Source organism: Lemur catta, chromosome 11, assembly GCF_020740605.2.
Source record: "Lemur catta isolate mLemCat1 chromosome 11, mLemCat1.pri, whole genome shotgun sequence".
Taxonomy (NCBI): Eukaryota; Metazoa; Chordata; class Mammalia; order Primates; family Lemuridae; genus Lemur; species Lemur catta.
The window spans coordinates 83190346-83207789 of NC_059138.1; the positions used below are offsets into that span (position 1 = coordinate 83190346).

Consider the following 17444-nt stretch of genomic DNA (forward strand, 5'->3'; position numbering starts at 1 on the left):
GCAAAATCTTATTATTTCCAGGAAATAAATTTCATCCATTATAACAAAAATTCATTTGCAAATGAATTAGAGAAAGAACAGTCTGGATTTTTAAGGAAATGTGTTTTAAACAGTTTCGAGTTCTACAGAAGCTACTGGCAGCCTGAAAATCAGTAATTGCTAGAGTCATTTTAAAGAAAAGATTAGGATGCTTTGTAATTAGCATATTAATTATTTATATGAAAAAAATGGGTTCCATTGTTCTTACCACAAATTCTGAATTAACAGGGATCACAAAATTGTACTATTCTAGAAAACAGACAAAAGGCTAAACAAATTGTATATTTTAACGTATTTGAGGCAACAGATTACTGAATAGCTTCAAGAAAAATTATTAAACTATTTGAAAAGCATTTTTTTATTCCTCCAAATGAACACAATACTTATTTCTTCCTAAAAATGTTTGGGTGGAGCAATCTGACAGCCACTGTAACTACTTTCACACTCTCCTCAATTCCATGTTATATTAACCACACAAAAATAATGCCTGCTCCATAAGAGAAAATTTGGGTATAGCTAAAGAATCAGATAGCTTTCTTAAGGGGTGATGTTTCTAATTTCTTTCTTTGAACAATCTTCTAAATATCTGGGCCTAAATAAAATTTAACTATCAAACTGAAGTTGTAAACTGATGTCTAACATAAACCCTAGAAATGTTTATCCAGCAGTGAGTCAACTCATTCAGTATGCTTATATATTCAAGAAAGGATACTTACTTGCAAATTGTAGTCCTGTAGAATTTTAACCAAGGAATCTCTCAAATTGGGAATCTCCATTCCTTCCTTAATACGATGAATTAGTAGAATTGGGTCAACATGCGTGCCAATGTTGTTTAATAAGCCAGTAATAAATGCTACAAAATACCACATAAAGCAATTAACATGTAAACAATGTTATAATGCAATTTTATTTGCATATAATTTAAACATAATCCAATTTTAGACAACGTTACTTAAGAAATTATTTCCTTCAAAGTAAGTGTTAAACCATTTGAATTTCTAAACTCTCAAGAACTAATCGTCAAAACTTTCAAGAACTTTCCTTAAGACATAAAGGAGAAACTAAATGCAAAGTGTTTAAAAACAGCAGAACAAATGATTACTTACCTTCAAAACAGTTTGCAATGTCAAAGGGTTGCCACTAATATTGATTGAGAACTTACTATGGCTTAGCTATTCCACGTTTTTCTCCAATATTTTGAAAGGTAGGAATGCTGTGTTCCCATCTTACAAAGGGAAATGGGTGTTTAATTTATCCAGAGTCACACAGCTAGCAGGTAATGAGCCCAAATTGAAACCCATGCCAGACCCAAGTTCATGATGTGAGCTATCTATTATACCACTTTGCCTGTTAAGATCCTTAAGCTACTACTTTATCATGTTAAACTAGATTCCTTGTATTTTCAAGGGGAAAAAGTCATTAAAGTCAATTTTGGATTAAGACAGTTACACAAACATAAAGCCTTTGAGGGGGTGGATTTTAAACCACTACTGCTAGTTATCTTCAAAAGAGGAGTTGGGTTAATGTTAGGTGACTGGTTTTGTTTATTTCTTTCCAAAATGGGAGAACTAAAGCAAAGGGTCAAGCTGAGGGCCAACAAATGCAAACTCCTGGTGCTGCACTAATAAAACAGGGCAGGAAAGAGAGACTAAATACTTTAATACAAACACTCAAATATAATCAATGTCCAGTAAGAGTTATGTTTCCATAGAGACTGTTAAGGTCTATATACATTCAAAATAAATGTTCCCGTATACAAAGTAAAAACAAAACCAAAACCAAGATCAAGTCAACAAAACCCGGATGACATTTATTCAGTTTGGTTGCCGTAGGTAAAATATGCCTCATGGGGACACAGTTACTGAACTGTGAAAGCATCTGTTCTTTATCACATTCAGGTAATGCAGTGATGAGGTTCCAGGCTTCCCAGCTCAGGAGAAGTATCGGAAATCGTTACCACACACCTGGCCTGTTTTTATTGTCATATTTTCAACCCAATGTATCTTAAGACAATTTGTACTCTAGACATAAACATAACTGGCTATATTGAGAGAAAAAAGTTATAATCACAGATGGCTTCTGTGCTTACGTGGTTTGTCAATGGAATATAAAATCAGATCTTCCCAGAGTTCTCCATCATCTTGCTCCTTGGCAAATTCGATTGCTTTATCAACATCATGTAATTCCTCCATAATCATCTTCAGGGCACTTCGGCTATTACCCATTCGGCCTAGGTGGGGTGAGGATGTGAGAACAAGTTCATTTAGAATATTTTAATAAAACATTTTTAGAAGAAATAGCATCTCTTAATTTGTTCACACAGTTTGAAAGCTAAGACAAAAACATTTTCTTACGTGACATCAGCATTTACTGTCTATAGCACAGCAAAACAAATAACACCTATTTACTGCATGTTTACTCTGTGCTGAGTACTCATTTAAGGGCTTCACATGAATTACATCATTTTATCATCACTATAATCCTATGAAGTATGTTCTACTAATAGTCCTACTCTACAGAAGAGGAAAAAGAAATGTTAGTAATGTGCTAAGACCATACAGCCACTAAATAGTAGAGCAAGAATTTGAAGCCGGGTCTGTCAGACTCTGCCTTCCTTCTGACAGACCTGTATGTATATTTTGGAGGTCAATACCTTCACATTCAGCCACAGTTAGGATTTAAAGTCATTCTGCCTCATGAGGCGGCCTTGCATATCGCTATTCTGGTAGACTTGTGCCAACTGCAATCTCAGTTTTCAGAGTGCTGCCTCATTTCCTTCTCTTTCAAGCTCAGGGAAAAGCCTTTCAATAACTCTGATGAGATCAAAGTATTTACCAACTACGCTTCTATTAATTGCCTTATATGCTTCGCTCATTAAAATGCTCATTGGCATTTTAACAGTTTGAACAATTTCCATGAGTTTTTAATACAGTACATGCAGAAAGCCTTACTCAGTGGAGGGACAGTGACTGCCTGGCTGTGCTATCCCCCTTACCCCTGTCCCTGCCTGTGCAGGAACTAGTGAAGGTCGTCCTCCAGTGTGAGTGGCCATTATCAACTGATAACAGCTGGCTTGTGAATAAAATGATACTCCACTTGATAGCCCTTCTATAGCATTTTGTTTTTCTTGAAAACATTATTCCCACAGTTTATATCTTTTAAAAAATGGTCAACCTTTTAAACGTATATAGGATTTTAAAGTTTTTATATGTTAATTCAACAGCATTTGTTAAACCACTCTTATTTACCGTGCCATGAAGTCTATTTTTATATATTAAATTCTTGTACAAAATAGGCTCGAATGTCTGTGTTACTTTGGTCTAAAACCTACATCCTTGCTTACAAATTTACAACATGTTATCATCCCATTTCTTAGCTTATGGGGACTAAAATGAAAAAAAGCCACTTACTCAGAAGATAAACTGTTTCTTCTACAAAGTTTCTCTGTTGACAGATCTCAAGGGCCTTCAATTAAAGCAAGGTAAAGAATGTTACTATGGGCTCGCAAACAAGAACAAATATTAACAAAGTCACTTAACAAACTTGGCAGAATTTTTCCACTGCCATATTTGTTTGTTTGTTTGTTTGTTTGTTTATTTTTCAGCAGTCACTTTCTGCCTTTCTTTAGAAACAAAACAAAGCAAACAGAAAACAAATCTCCTTAGGACTTACTGGTGGCCGTACTCAGTTACCTCCCAGAGAGGTATTGAGGCCTACACAATTTAGTTGAAAACATATCTGAAGCAGAACATTCCATGAGCAAAGGCAGAAAACAAGACCAAGACGCTGAAATAAAGGATCTTTCCCACTAGGCGTTCTCTCCTTATGCTACTTTAGAGTTATTCACAGCATTGCTTCCTACCAAATCTATAGTCATTTATTTAAGCTCTGTTTCCTTCTACTAGAACCTAAGGAATGTTGTTCATTGTTGCATTATTGAGTAATATGCTCAGTAAATACTGTTGCATGAATGAATGGGTGGATGAATGAATGAATAAATGAATTTACTGAGAATATTTCCATTACCAGCGCACAGGGTTTAAAAGAGAACTTTGCTCAAGGATTTGTCTAAAATAAGAGGGAAAAAAACACATTTGATGATCAAGAAGGATCAAAAAAGGAGCAATTACGCAGGTGACAGTATTTCCGTGGGTATAAAGAAAACCAAAATACTATGTGTTGATAAAGAGCTCAATCATTCTAAATTAATTGGAACACATTTACTATTTGTTCTGTGCTCAGTGCTAGAGGGTCAGGTTGGATAGAGATGCAAAGATGATAATAATAAAAATGTTGATGATGACACATAAAAGGAGAACAAAGAAGAAAATAAGAGAGGCGGTTTAGTAGGAGTGGAGGCAGCATGAGTCTACCCTGGGAGATCTGGGTCTAGGGGGGGTGACGGAGATGTGACAATACATTATTTCATGATCAGGGGAACATGAAGAGAGGGCCATGTGCAAGAGAAGGGGCACTGCGGTCCTCTTGTGAAAAGTTTCACAGAAGAGATGAATTGGGTACACCTGAACTGGGTACAGTAAGATGAATGGCCAGCAGGAAACCTTATCTCATACCCCTCCTACATAAGCTTCCTGGTGCGTTGCTCCACTGAGACTTAAAGCAGAGAATCTGTACCATGACTTACACAGCATCCATGACCTAGTCCTGCCTTCTGTGCCGACTGGCCTTCCTCTACTCGTCTCTTCATTGCATCCGTTTTCCTGAAATGCTTCTCTCACCTCCCACTCTCCACCCCTGGCAAAGCCTTCAGACAAATATTCGCTTAGACTTCATGTCTGGTCAGATCCCAGGAACTTACTGCAGTTGAACCCTGCACATGGTTTAACAACGCTTTCTCAGAGTTGCAATCAACTACTCATCTAATGATTTGCTTAATTTCCCTCTGCTGGGACCATGTGCACTCTATGCCCTGTGCTTTGCACAATGTCTGGCCCAAAGTAGGTGTGGAACAAATATTTTTAAAATAAATGAGTAGGTAGAAAAGGCTTTAGGAGGAAGATTATTGGATCGCATATTATTGGATCACATATTTAGAAATAACCAGCCAAGGTTGTTTTAAAAACAAGGACCAAGGAGTTAAAAAGGACAGCTCAAATTAATTAGCTCTTTCAGCTCAATGATCTATCTTGGGAAATAACAGCAGGAGCTAGTTTTGATATTTTGATTTTTGACTTAAAATTTCTCTGTAGGCTATATATTTTAAATCAGTGTCTCTGGTTACCAGCTAAAGGGCAGTAAAAACCCTATCATAGAGATCAATATAGCAAAAAAGAAAAAGAAAACATAAAAAGGGAAAAAAAAATCCCCAAACATCATCTTACTTTAGAATTGCAATGAAACTAGGATGGTGTTTTAGAGTACACACACCATTTAAATGAGAAAATGAGAATAACTAAAGGTCACAATGAGGAGGAAACACTTTGATGACTCACAAGACTCCTTTAAAAATTAAGTGGCAGAGAGCTATTTGCCTCCCGTCCCCAATATCCTTCTCCCATTTCTTTCACAGTAATAAGATTTTAGGTGGGTATGTGACTGCCCAGAATTAAAAAACAAAACAAAACAACAAAAGAACAAAAAAACCTCCCAGCCTCCGCAGTGGTAGGGGAACCACATGACTAATGCCCACCACAGAGCTGAAGAAGAATGCAAAGTGGCAACTTCTGGAACCTTCCTTTGAAGCCACTTTGTGTGAACCTTTGGCTTCTTTATTTATAGTCCTTTCATCCAATTTGCTGCTGGAAATGTGGACGGCACTACCTCACATCACAAGGTCAAGCTTATACAAGGTAGAGGACAAGAGAAAAGAGCCCTGGTCTCTGACTGTGTGGCATGCCACCCCCAGCAGAGCCACCACACCAGGACTTCCATGTGACAGAAAACTAAACTGCTACTCTGTTTAAGCCGTGATTATTTTGGGATTTTCATCACTCACACCAGAATCTAATCCTAGCTAATACCTAGAAAATCCTCATTTGTTTCGATTAAAAACATGGTTTACCTATTCCTGTAATGTATTTCCCATTAATCATCGCTATAAACAATGGAACTTTCTTACCAATTCTTCACTCTTCTGCAGTGATACTAATGCAGAAACAAGAAACATATTTGAGAAGTTAAACAGGAAGGGGAAAAAAAAATCTAAAGTCAGAGAACCTGGGACTATTCTAACAAAAAAATCATTGAGAAATTTAGTGCCTAGATTTGTGCTGGGGCTGTTGATTCAGATAGACAGTTTACAGTTTAGTAAGACTGTGTCATTCACATATAAACCACATTATCATACAATCGAATTGGCAGAATGCTTAGAGAAAAATAGTCTGAATGATGATTATTTATACTACTTAAAATAGTTTATTACTAAAAAGTAGCCATGAATCAATTTTGTACTTGAAATTCACTTACATTTTAAGGTACCACTCAAAACTTTCAAACAGAACCATCCCCTCTCTTCCTGTGCATATGAGAATACCTGAGAACATGCTTGTCTCAAACCACAGAGTTTGCAGTTTGAAAACTCACCTGAGTTGTCCGAGAGACAAGAGAGTAGCCATTGGCTTTAAGTGGCTATATACATTTAAATTGATTGAAATTAAATTAAATTAAAATTCAGATCCTTGGTAGCAATAGCCACATTTCAAATACTCAACTGCAAAATGTGGCTAGTGGCTACCAGGTTGGTCAGAGTAGATCATGGAACATCTTCATCACTGTGGAACATTCTACAGAACAGTGATGCTGTAGGTTTTAATATAAACTATAAAAAATAAAAATGTATGTGGGAAGAAATGTCTAAAGGAAGTCTGAAGTTAGGAATGGTCTGGAATGCAAGAAGATATCTATTACCAAGTTCAAAGATAACATGAATCTCTAAAACTTTAACTTCACAGATTTTTAAATGTTTTATGAATAGTTTCTAAATCTTAAATCATTGTCTTTACATAAATAAGAAAGTAGAGACCCTAGAAACATCTAGAAAGTTTAAGTATAAAAAGAAAGTATTTCTAGTACATAGAACTTTTCTATTACTGATACAAATGAAGCCTAAAAGCATGTTTCCTTATTTTAGACTCTTGAATGTTCCTGGACCGTGGTGCTCCCTCTAGAGGAAAGAGCCGGGAAACTAAGATTTTTTTTTAAAGCAGAGACAAATACGTAAACACACAAATACACATGGAAAAGGAGAACAGTAGTAAAAACAAAAGTGAAAAGGCAGAACAATCGTAGAACTTGAGTAAAAATGATGTAAAAATAATTCTCTTCCTGATTTAGTACAAAGGTAAGGAAGTGATTTAGAAAATTGAGGGTAACTAATAGGAACCTTATCATCTATAAATTAAATAATGATTTCTACCTAGCCCTGACCTTGTCATCTTTTATCTGATCTTTTCTTTAAATTTCTTTAATAAAAATCCATGAACTTTGTGTCTCCCAACTTTATTCTACCAAATTCATAAATACTGCCACCTTGTGAATACTATTAGATATGAGAGAGATCAGATAGAGTCAGGCATAAATCTGCCAAAGCAATAAAACTGATACTCTGCTTTTAACTACTGCAGGTACAACAAATCACATTTGTTAATTGAAAACTAGTGCCTGATGACCATACCTGTAAATTACAGAAGAAAGGACAATTTCATAGTTTTAAAAGCTATGTCTTTCATGATTCTTGCAATATTAGGAAACATCTTAGTTGTTATTATTATTTTACCTAACTTTTTAAACCTGAAAAATGATTCTACCCCATTGTAGAAAGAATAACGGGCCTAAAGTTAAGAGATCAGGTTCTAAGTCTTAGTCCCTCAAATTATTAGCTCTAGATTTTGGGTTTTCTTTCAACTCCCTAAGACTCACCTTGTCATGTATAAAATAACTATCCACCTAACGGCACTTTTGTAGAGATTAAATAAACCAAGGTACATGAAAGCAAAGAAACATTATATAGCAAAACAGAAACATAAAGAATTTTAATTTTTAAAAATTGATATAGACTTTTTAAATTCCTACAAAATCTGGATCCCCCTTAGGATGAACAATTTTGTAAAAGCTTATGATTCATTTTTGAATTTAAGAGCTGTGGTGATTTTAAATCCTGAACTCCAGCCTTTGATAACTATGCCCCCTAAAAGGCTTTTGATGTGATGTTAGGATCTCTACAAAATTGTTTTTTCAAGTATTAATCACTTTAATTTTTTCATATAAATCTTTTTATAAAATTAAAGTACCATGCTTATTTAGAAAATTCAAGTATTGTCACCCAGAGGCAACCACTGCTAATATGTTAGTGAATACTCAGTTATCTCTATATTTATACCTACACATACAGTTATTCCTGTTAATTTATGTAAGAGTTCATCCTCTATACGATACCTTGCATCTGGCTCTTTTATTCAATTGAAGTTCAGAGAGATATGTCCCTATTAAAAATTATATTAATAGAAAAACATTATTTTTAAAAGTTGCAGATATTCCTTTAAACGAATGCATAGATATTCTAGAATGTATGCAGCCAGTCCCCTATTTATGAATATATAGGTTGTTTCTAGTTTTCTCTTCTCTGAAATAATGCTTCAGTGAAGCTCATTCTACATGTATTCTTGTACTTAACCAGATAGCTCCTTGAGATAAATTTCTAGGAGAGGAATTACTGGTTCAATTTTGATATTTATTTCAGGACTGCCAAAAAAAAAGGTTGTGAGAATTTATGCTATTGCTATCACTAGCAATACATAAAAAGGTAGATTCTCTATACCCTTACAGTATACTAATATTTCCCTAATTTACTAGGAGAAAATAAAATGTTTATCCCATTTGTTAGGTAAAAGTGATGGGCCATTTATACTGGCAGTTTTTCTTAATAGTGTGATCAAACATCTTTTCATATATTGATTTGCCATTTTATTTCTTTTGTGAACTTTCCATTTTCAAATTGGCATTTTCTTCTTGTTTCAAATTCCTTTGTAAAAGTTTATTTTATATTATAAATACATATTTCATATCTATCATGGATTGCAAATATTTTCCCAATTTGTCTTTTTTTTAAAAAATTTCAAAATATTAAGGGGGTACAAATATTTTAGGTTACATGGATTGATCTTATCTTAGGCCACAAAACGGGTCTCAACAAATTCAAAAACATCAAAATAATATCATGTATCTCTTCAGACCACTGTGGAATAAAACTAGAAATCAATCACAAGAGAAATACTCAAACCTATACAAAGCCATGAAAATTAAACCACCTGCTGCTGAACGATTATTGGATCATGAATGAAATCAAGATGGAGATCAAAAGATTCTCTGAACTGAATGAGAAAGGGGACACAAGATATCAAAATCTAGGAGACATAGCAAAAGCATTCCTCAGGGGAAAATTCATAGTCTTAAGTGTCTACACCAAAAAAACAGATCACAAATTAACAACCTAATGTCACACCTCAAGGAACTAGAAAAGGAAGAACAAACCAAACCCAAAGCTAGCAGCAGAAAAGAAATAATGAAGGTCAGAGCAGAACTAAATGAACTGGAAAACAAAAAAACAATACAAAGGATTAACAAAACAAAAGTTGGCTCTTCAAAAAGATAAACAAAATTGACAGGTCTCTTGCTAGATTAACCAAGAACAGAAGAGAAAGGAACCAAATAAGCTCAATCAGAAATGAAAAAGGTGACATTACAAGTGATACCAAATAAATACTATACAAAACATCATCCATGAATATTATGTAAATTTATGGATGCGTGAACTAGAGAAAGAGAGAAATGCACAAGTTTCTGGAAACACACAACCTCCCAAGACTCCACCAGGAAGAAACAGAACTCCTGAACCGACCAATAATGAACAGTGAGAGCAAAACAATAATAAAAAACCTCCCAAGAAAAAAAAAAAAAGCCCTGGACCAGATGGATTCCCAGCCAAATTCTATCAGACCTACAAAGAAGACCTGGTATGCATAATACAAAAATTATTCCCTAATATTAAGAAGGAGGGAATCCTTCCCAGCTCATTCTATGAAGCCAGCATCACCTTGATACCAAAGCTAGGAAAGGACACAACAACAAAAAAGAAAACTATAGACCAATATCTCTTATGAATATAGATGCAAAAATCCTCAGTGAAATACTAGCAAACTGAATTCAACAGCACATCAAAAAAATAATCCACCAGGAACAAGTAGGCTTCATCCCAGGGATGCAAGGACAGTTCAACATACGTAAATCAATAAATGTGATTCACCACATAAACAAAAGCAAAAACAAGGACCCTATGAACATCTAAATAGACACAGAAAAAGCATTTGACAAAATCCAGCACCTCTTTATGCTTAAAAACCCTAAACAAACTAGGTATAGAAGGAACCTATCTCAGAATTATAAAAGCCATATATGACAAACCCACAGCCAACATCATATTGAATAGGGAAAAGTTGAAAGCATTCCCCCTAAGAACTAGAACAAGACAAGGATGCCCATTGTCACCACTTCTATTCAACATGGTGCTGGAAGTCCTAGCCAATGCAGTCAGGCAAGAGAATAATATTAAGGGTAACCAAATCAGGAAAGAGGAGGTCAAACTATTGCTCTTTGCTGATGATATCATCTTGTATTCAGAAAACCCCAAAGATTCCACCAAGAGTCTCCTGGTATTGATAAATAAACTCAGCAAAATCTCAGGATACAAAACCAATGTACATAAATTAGTAATATCTCTATATACTAATAAAAGTCAAGCTGAGAGTCAAATCAAAGATTTAATAGCATTCATAATAGCTACAAAGAAAATAAATTACCTTATGAATACACTTAACCAAGGAGGTAAAAGATTTCTACCAGGAGAACTATGAAACCCTGAGGAAAGAAATCACAGAGGATACAAACAAATGGTAAAACATATCATGCTCATGGATAGGCAAAAATCAACATTGTTAAAATGTCCATACTACCAAAGCAATTTACAAATTCAGTGCAATCCCTATCAAATTACCAATGTCATACTTCACAGACCTAGAAAAAATAATTCCACCCTTCGTTTGGAAACAGAAAAGAGTGGGAATGGCCAAAGCAATCTTAAGCAAAAAGAACAATTCTGGAGGCATCGTATTACCAGACTTCAAACTATATTACAAGGCTACAGTAACCAAAACAGCATGGTATTGGTACCAATGGAACAGAACAGAAAACCCAGAAATAAAACCATCTACTTATAACCAATTGATCTTTGACAAAGCAGACAACAATATACACAGGGGAAAAGATGCCCTATTCAATAAATGGTGCTGAGAAAATTGGATGGCTACATGCAGAAAAATAAAACAGGACCCCTACCTCTTACTACTCACAAAAATTAATTCAAGATAGATAAAAGACTTAGACCTAAGGCATGAAACCATTAAGAATCCTAGAGGAAAATATAGGAAAAACTCTTTAGATATTGGCCTAGGCAAAGAATTTATGAAGAAGATCCTGATGGCAATCATGACAACAAAAATATATAAATGGGATTTCATTAAACTAAAAAGCTTCTGCACAGCTAAGGAAACAATCAACAGAACAAGTAGACTACCTGCAGTATGGGAGAAAATATTCGTAAACTACATCTGATAAAGAGCCAATAACCAGAATTTACAAAGAACTCAAGCAAATCAGCAAACAAACAAACAAACAAACAAAACAAAAACCAACAACCCCATTAAAAAGTGGGCAAAAGACATGAACAGAAGCTTCTCAAAAGAAGATAGACAAATGGCCAATAAATACATGAAAAAATGTTCAGCATCACTAATCATCAGGGAAATATAAATTAAAACCACAAAGAGATATCATCTTACCCCAGTTAGAATGGCTTTTATTAAAAAGTCCAAAAACAACAGATGCTAGTGTGGGTGCAGATGAGAAAGGAATGCTTATACACTGTTGGTGGGACCGCAAAATAGTACAATCTCTATAGGAAACAGTATGGAGATTCTTCAGAGAATGAAAAGTAGACCTATGATTTGATCCAGCAATTCCACTACTGGGTATTTATCCAAAGGAAAAGAAGTCACTGTTTCAAAAAGACATTTGCTCTCAAATGTTTACTGCAGCACAATTCACAATTGCAAAGATTTGGAATCAACTGAGCGCTCATCAATTCATGAGTGGATTAATAAAATGTGGTATATGTATACCATGGAGTACTATTCAGCCATAAAAAATGATGAATTAATACCATTTGCAACAATCTGGATGGAACTGGGGACCATTCTCCTAAGTGAAGTATCTCAAGAATGAAAAAACAAATACCACATGTATTCACTATTAAATTGGAACTAACCAATGAGCACACATGTGCACAGAGGGAAGTAAAACTCTGGAAATCAACTGAGGGGGAAGAAGAGGGAAGGTGAAAAACCCTACCTAATGGGTACTATGAACACTATTTGGGTGATGGGTACAGCTATAACTGGAACTCAGGCATTACAAAAGTGATCTACAAAATTTTTTGGCCAAATACTACTGATTGTGGGATTTCAAGCAATTCAGAATAAGGCTGACCCGGATTCTTGAAGATTTCAACCAGTTGGCAATTTGAAATCATCCTTCCTCTCAACAATGACCCAATCTCAATAAAGGTAGAAAACCAAAAATAAGAAAAATACAGCTGATATTCTGCCAGAAGTAAATTATAAATAATAGTAGATCAACATGTTCTGAATACCTTTGAAACCTTAAACCTTTCTCACCTAAAATAAAAACAACAAAAAAGCCTCTTGCACCTATAGGACTAAATAATCTATAAACTTTTCTGGAGCAGAAGGTTTCTTTGAGGGAGGGGAATAACAGAATGATAAAGTTCTTAATTTTATATTCAGGAGAGAAAGAGTCCACATTTTCTATGAGTCTTTCTTTAGACAAAACATGCAGACCTATGTTCCGTAACCTTCACGTGACTGCTAGCAAGCCTGGGATGCATTTACTTGGGGACATCTACTTTGTCATTCATGAACTGGTAGATATGATAGTTTTTTCATGTGACAAGTAAACAAAAGAAATCAGTTTCTAAGATTAAGTGTATACATAATTCTTATTTTTAAGGAAAAAGGAAAGAGAGTCTTCATGAGTTAATAAGTCATGAATACCTCCTCTAAGACAGTTTGGGTACCTGAGGAAGGGCAGAGTATTATGTTTTTTGCAAATATACATATTTCCCACAATAGATCTTCATAACCAGATGATCTTTTATGAAGAAGTCTCCATGGGTCTGTGATGTTCTGCTGCTTCCCTACTGGCTAGAGCGGGCTGTCTTCCACTGACTGAGCACTACTAGGCCAGAAAACTTTAAACTGGATGGGCTGAAAATGGGTGAGGAATGTGAACAGCTGGGTGGCACCTCTACACTTGTGTTTAATGAATGAGAAGAATGAGCCCAGGATGGCTGTAAATCACCTACATGTGTGTGGCTCTGCCTGAGGAGTCGACTGGAGACTTCTAGAGAAGTCACATCCTCTCTGCAAACATTTGACGTTTCCTTCAAAAGTGAGATACAAATGAAGGAGCACTGCTGAAAGATAAGATTCTCACTCTATTGCTAGATTATAAGGTCCCACAGTGAGAGAAGAGGAGAACATCTGCTTTTATTTTTAGAGTAAGATGATGCATCTCCAAATTTATTCTTCAGAAAATGTTTTAGGGCTCTAAATATAAAATGTTAACGGTTTTTATAAGTTAATACACAGGCAAGATATTTTTTTGATTAACTGTGACATTAAAAACCCACTGAGCCGAAATTGGTTTGCAGTCAATCTCATACATTTAATATTAATCACCATGGGCTGAAGACGTAATTATAAAATTTGTACATGTGCATAAACTGTGTTATCAATCAACTTCTTTATACACATCTCTTATGGGTCAGATATGTTTCTTAAAAATTTTGTTTATAAACACAGCTGAGTAAAAAGTATTTATCTGGCTAACCAAATTTAGTAAGACATTTGTAGATGTCGTCAGATAGCATCAGATTTCAAGTACTGTTGGCCTTAAGATTGCCCGGTTGTTAGCACATACATAGTATTACAGTTTATTTTGAAACAGCAGTCTCATAAAACTTACTGGTCCATATTTAGCCCTAACTAAGACCTTGTAGATGTTTAATTCATTCATTCACTCACTCATGATGCAACAAATATTTAGTAAATGTCTAATGTGTGCTGGATATTAGGCTTATTAAAATGAATAAGACAAACTCCTTGTTTTTGAAGAATTTACAGAAGAGTGAGAAAGAGAGACTAGAAAACAGTTAATTGTAATGGAATGTAGTGTTCCAGAGAAATACTGAAACCCAGAAGGCTAATATTTAAAGCAAACACGGCCAGGTGGGGTGGTGCCTGTAATCCCACCACTTTGGGAGGATTCCTTGAGGCCAGGAGTATAAGAACAACCTGGGCAACATAGGGAAACCCTACCTCTACAAAAATGAAAAAAAAAATTAGCTGGGCATGGTGGCATGTACCTGTAGTCCCAGCTACACAGGGGGCTGAGGCTGGAGGATCGCTTGAGCCCAGGAGTTCGAGACTACAGTGAGCTATGACTGTACCACTGTACTCCAGCCTGGGCAACAGAGCGAGACCAAGAAAGAAAGAAAAGAAAGAAAATAAAAAAGAAAGAAATGCAACCAAGCAAGCAGACAGGTTGTAGGACCTAAGCTATAATCAAGGTTTATCAACCAGATTCCTGACTGTAACGATTGCTTCTGGCTTTGGACAGTCTGTCTTCCTCCCAGGCTCTAACAAAGAGGCGCCACTCTGATCCTGGGAAATGGACTCCAAATCCTGCTATCAGTTTTGCTTGATGGTTGATTGAATCCTACACCCTGGATTAAACCTGTCTTCCAGTTACACCAGTCACAAAAATGCTTGCGATCCTCACCAAAATCTAATCCAAAAAGACCTCCTTTTCTCATCAGAATGTCCCCGCAAAACCTACTGCTTTGGGAGCAACAGTCTTCACCTTAGACAGATGGATGACCAGAAACAGGAAGAGAAGAATGACAAACAACTTCCCAACATGACAACCTCTTTACCTGAAGTGCACAAGTCAGGGAGCCCGTGTCTTACCTTTTCAAGTGGGCAGTGGGTACTATCTCGGAGAAAGGGAAGCAAGTTTGGTCGATCATATTCAGCGTAAAGACTGATCTGTTTTTCATGGTAGCGCTGCCCCTTATGATGGTCTCTCTTGAAAAGCTTATGCAAATACTAAAAGGAACAAAGAAGAGTCCATGAATACTAAGATAAGAAAAGCCATACTTGGGCAGCACTGCTACTTTAGTTCTAAACAGCTCCCACAGAGAGGCTGGGGGAGAAGCAGTTTTCAGGAAAAATCTCTAGGTGATGGAGGTGTGAACCTCTTCGGGAGGGCAGGACTGTGACTCAGTTTATCTGCAAAAATCTCATTGGGTTGTTGTGAGAATTAAATGAGTTGCCATTTATAAACCACTGAGAATCATGCCTGGCATATACTAAGCACTACAGAAATGTTAATGATAATTGTTAATATTGTCATCAACATCTGCTTTGGCTAAGAAATAAAATGATTGATTAGTGGTTCTTGTAGATTATAAAAATTCTCTTCTTTTATATAAAAGGGGGGCATGGGTTTAGCATATGTTCTTGAAAACTCAAGTAGCAGGTGCTAAATTAATTCTCATACATTCCACATTCTCCTCTTTGTTGAGTCTTGAAAAGCTGCCTACACTGGAGAATCAAAAACAAAAATAAAAAGTAAAAATCAAGAATACAGGTGTTCTGAACCAATTTTCAAAACTGATTTCTTACCCTAGCTGTCTGAAAAAGTTAATGGACTTCAAAGTAAATAAGTAATTGATTTTCTACTCAGAGGAAAGATTAAGTTTATCAGTATCACACTCAGATGTTAGAAAACAGTGTTCAGTGTTTAGTTAATGTTAAATGTAAACAAAACCCTCACAACCTACGGAAGGCAGGAAGACTTAATCATATTGAACACATACAGTACACTCACACCTTGAGTGGCTGTATCCAAGTGGATTGGTTCATAATAAACACAGAGCCTCGATCTGCCCCCGAAGCTGTGATTGTAAATGAGCGAGCTGATGATGTTTGATATTTGCTGTTGTACACAGCCACAAATAAGCCTGACCATCACATATGCACCTTAAAGAACCCCTGCGTGGCTAACTGTTCACATATCCCTAAGGCAAGACAGAGAGGCACAAGCAGTCAGACTGAACTCATCTGCCAGCCCAAGGTGTGATGAAGACCACCACCAGTCTAATGGCACAGGGGTCAGTGTGTGAGCTGGGATACACGGTGCTGTTTCCCAGAGCACAAACAGGACAGGGAGGCTCTGTCACTTCTGCCGAGTCAAATTTATACAGAGGATACACTGCCTGGGCAGGCAAGATGAGCCATTTCAGTGTGGGATCTGCCACCATCTCACCATTAAACTGATTACACTGTCACACAGATAGCTACTGCCTATAATCCTGTCTTGTGGCTTAAGTGGGTCAGAAATCACTGCTTTGTAAATGAAAGGTGGCCAGCAGTGTGAAGCTTTGCTTGGGTAAGCAGATAATCTTGAGATTTCCAATCATGGATGATATAGCAATAGCATCTGCACAGCAAAAGAATAAAAAGGTGCCTCACATTCCTATCCTCGAGAATTCAAAAGCTTCAATGTATAAAACTGACTTTTGAATAAAACACTTTATTCCCTGAGCCTCCTCCTGGGGTGCAAGGAGATGGGCAAAGATACAAGTATACTCATCGTATCTGATACCATGGTCCTACTGGTGTAATCCCTGCCTACTGAAGCCTTTTCTTGCATAAGTTTTTTATAGGACATAGAAAACATCTACTTCTACTTTACTCCCATGATTATGCAATGCAAAGAATCAAAGTAGCCCCCAAGAAAATCTGGAATAATGGGGCTTAGTAGCACAACCACCAAGACTATACAAGAGAAGTGAGGTTAGCTATTGCCAGGGTAAGGGCCAAAAAAAAAAAAATGAGACTCTACTTATTTTTTTATCACTCTGTGGTCCTAAACCCAGAACGATTGTATGGTATTTCTTTGGCAGGAGAACTTGGTATCTGTTGTGCACTACTGTCTTTTGCTGTAATTTATGCCATGATTGTACTTAATGGTAATTACAGAGGGGAAGGTGCTTACTCTTAGGTACAGTATAACACAAAAATATTCATTATAATTATATGTAGTTATTATATTTACATATATATTTATGTATAGATATATTCATAACTTTTTTCCATCACAATTCAATTGTGAGTCAAAATGCAAGTGCCTGATCTGGAATTAATCCCTAGCCTCAGATTCACAGCATATGCCACATTTTAATCATTACC

At 36.1% G+C, this 17444-nt stretch overlaps 1 protein-coding gene across 2 annotated transcripts in view; it reads right to left on the reverse strand.

The window, feature by feature from the left end:
* VPS41 (VPS41 subunit of HOPS complex) overlaps positions 1 to 17444 on the reverse strand; it is a 191186-nt gene that overhangs the window by 12624 nt on the left and 161118 nt on the right. For both annotated transcript variants that reach the window (XM_045565358.1, XM_045565357.1), the window contains 4 exons: positions 15159 to 15296; positions 3450 to 3504; positions 2129 to 2269; positions 756 to 892 (listed from right to left, as the gene is read on the reverse strand). In XM_045565358.1, the coding sequence (XP_045421314.1) occupies positions 756 to 892; positions 2129 to 2269; positions 3450 to 3504; positions 15159 to 15296 (471 nt within the window). The remainder of the gene's footprint in view (positions 1 to 755; positions 893 to 2128; positions 2270 to 3449; positions 3505 to 15158; positions 15297 to 17444) is intronic.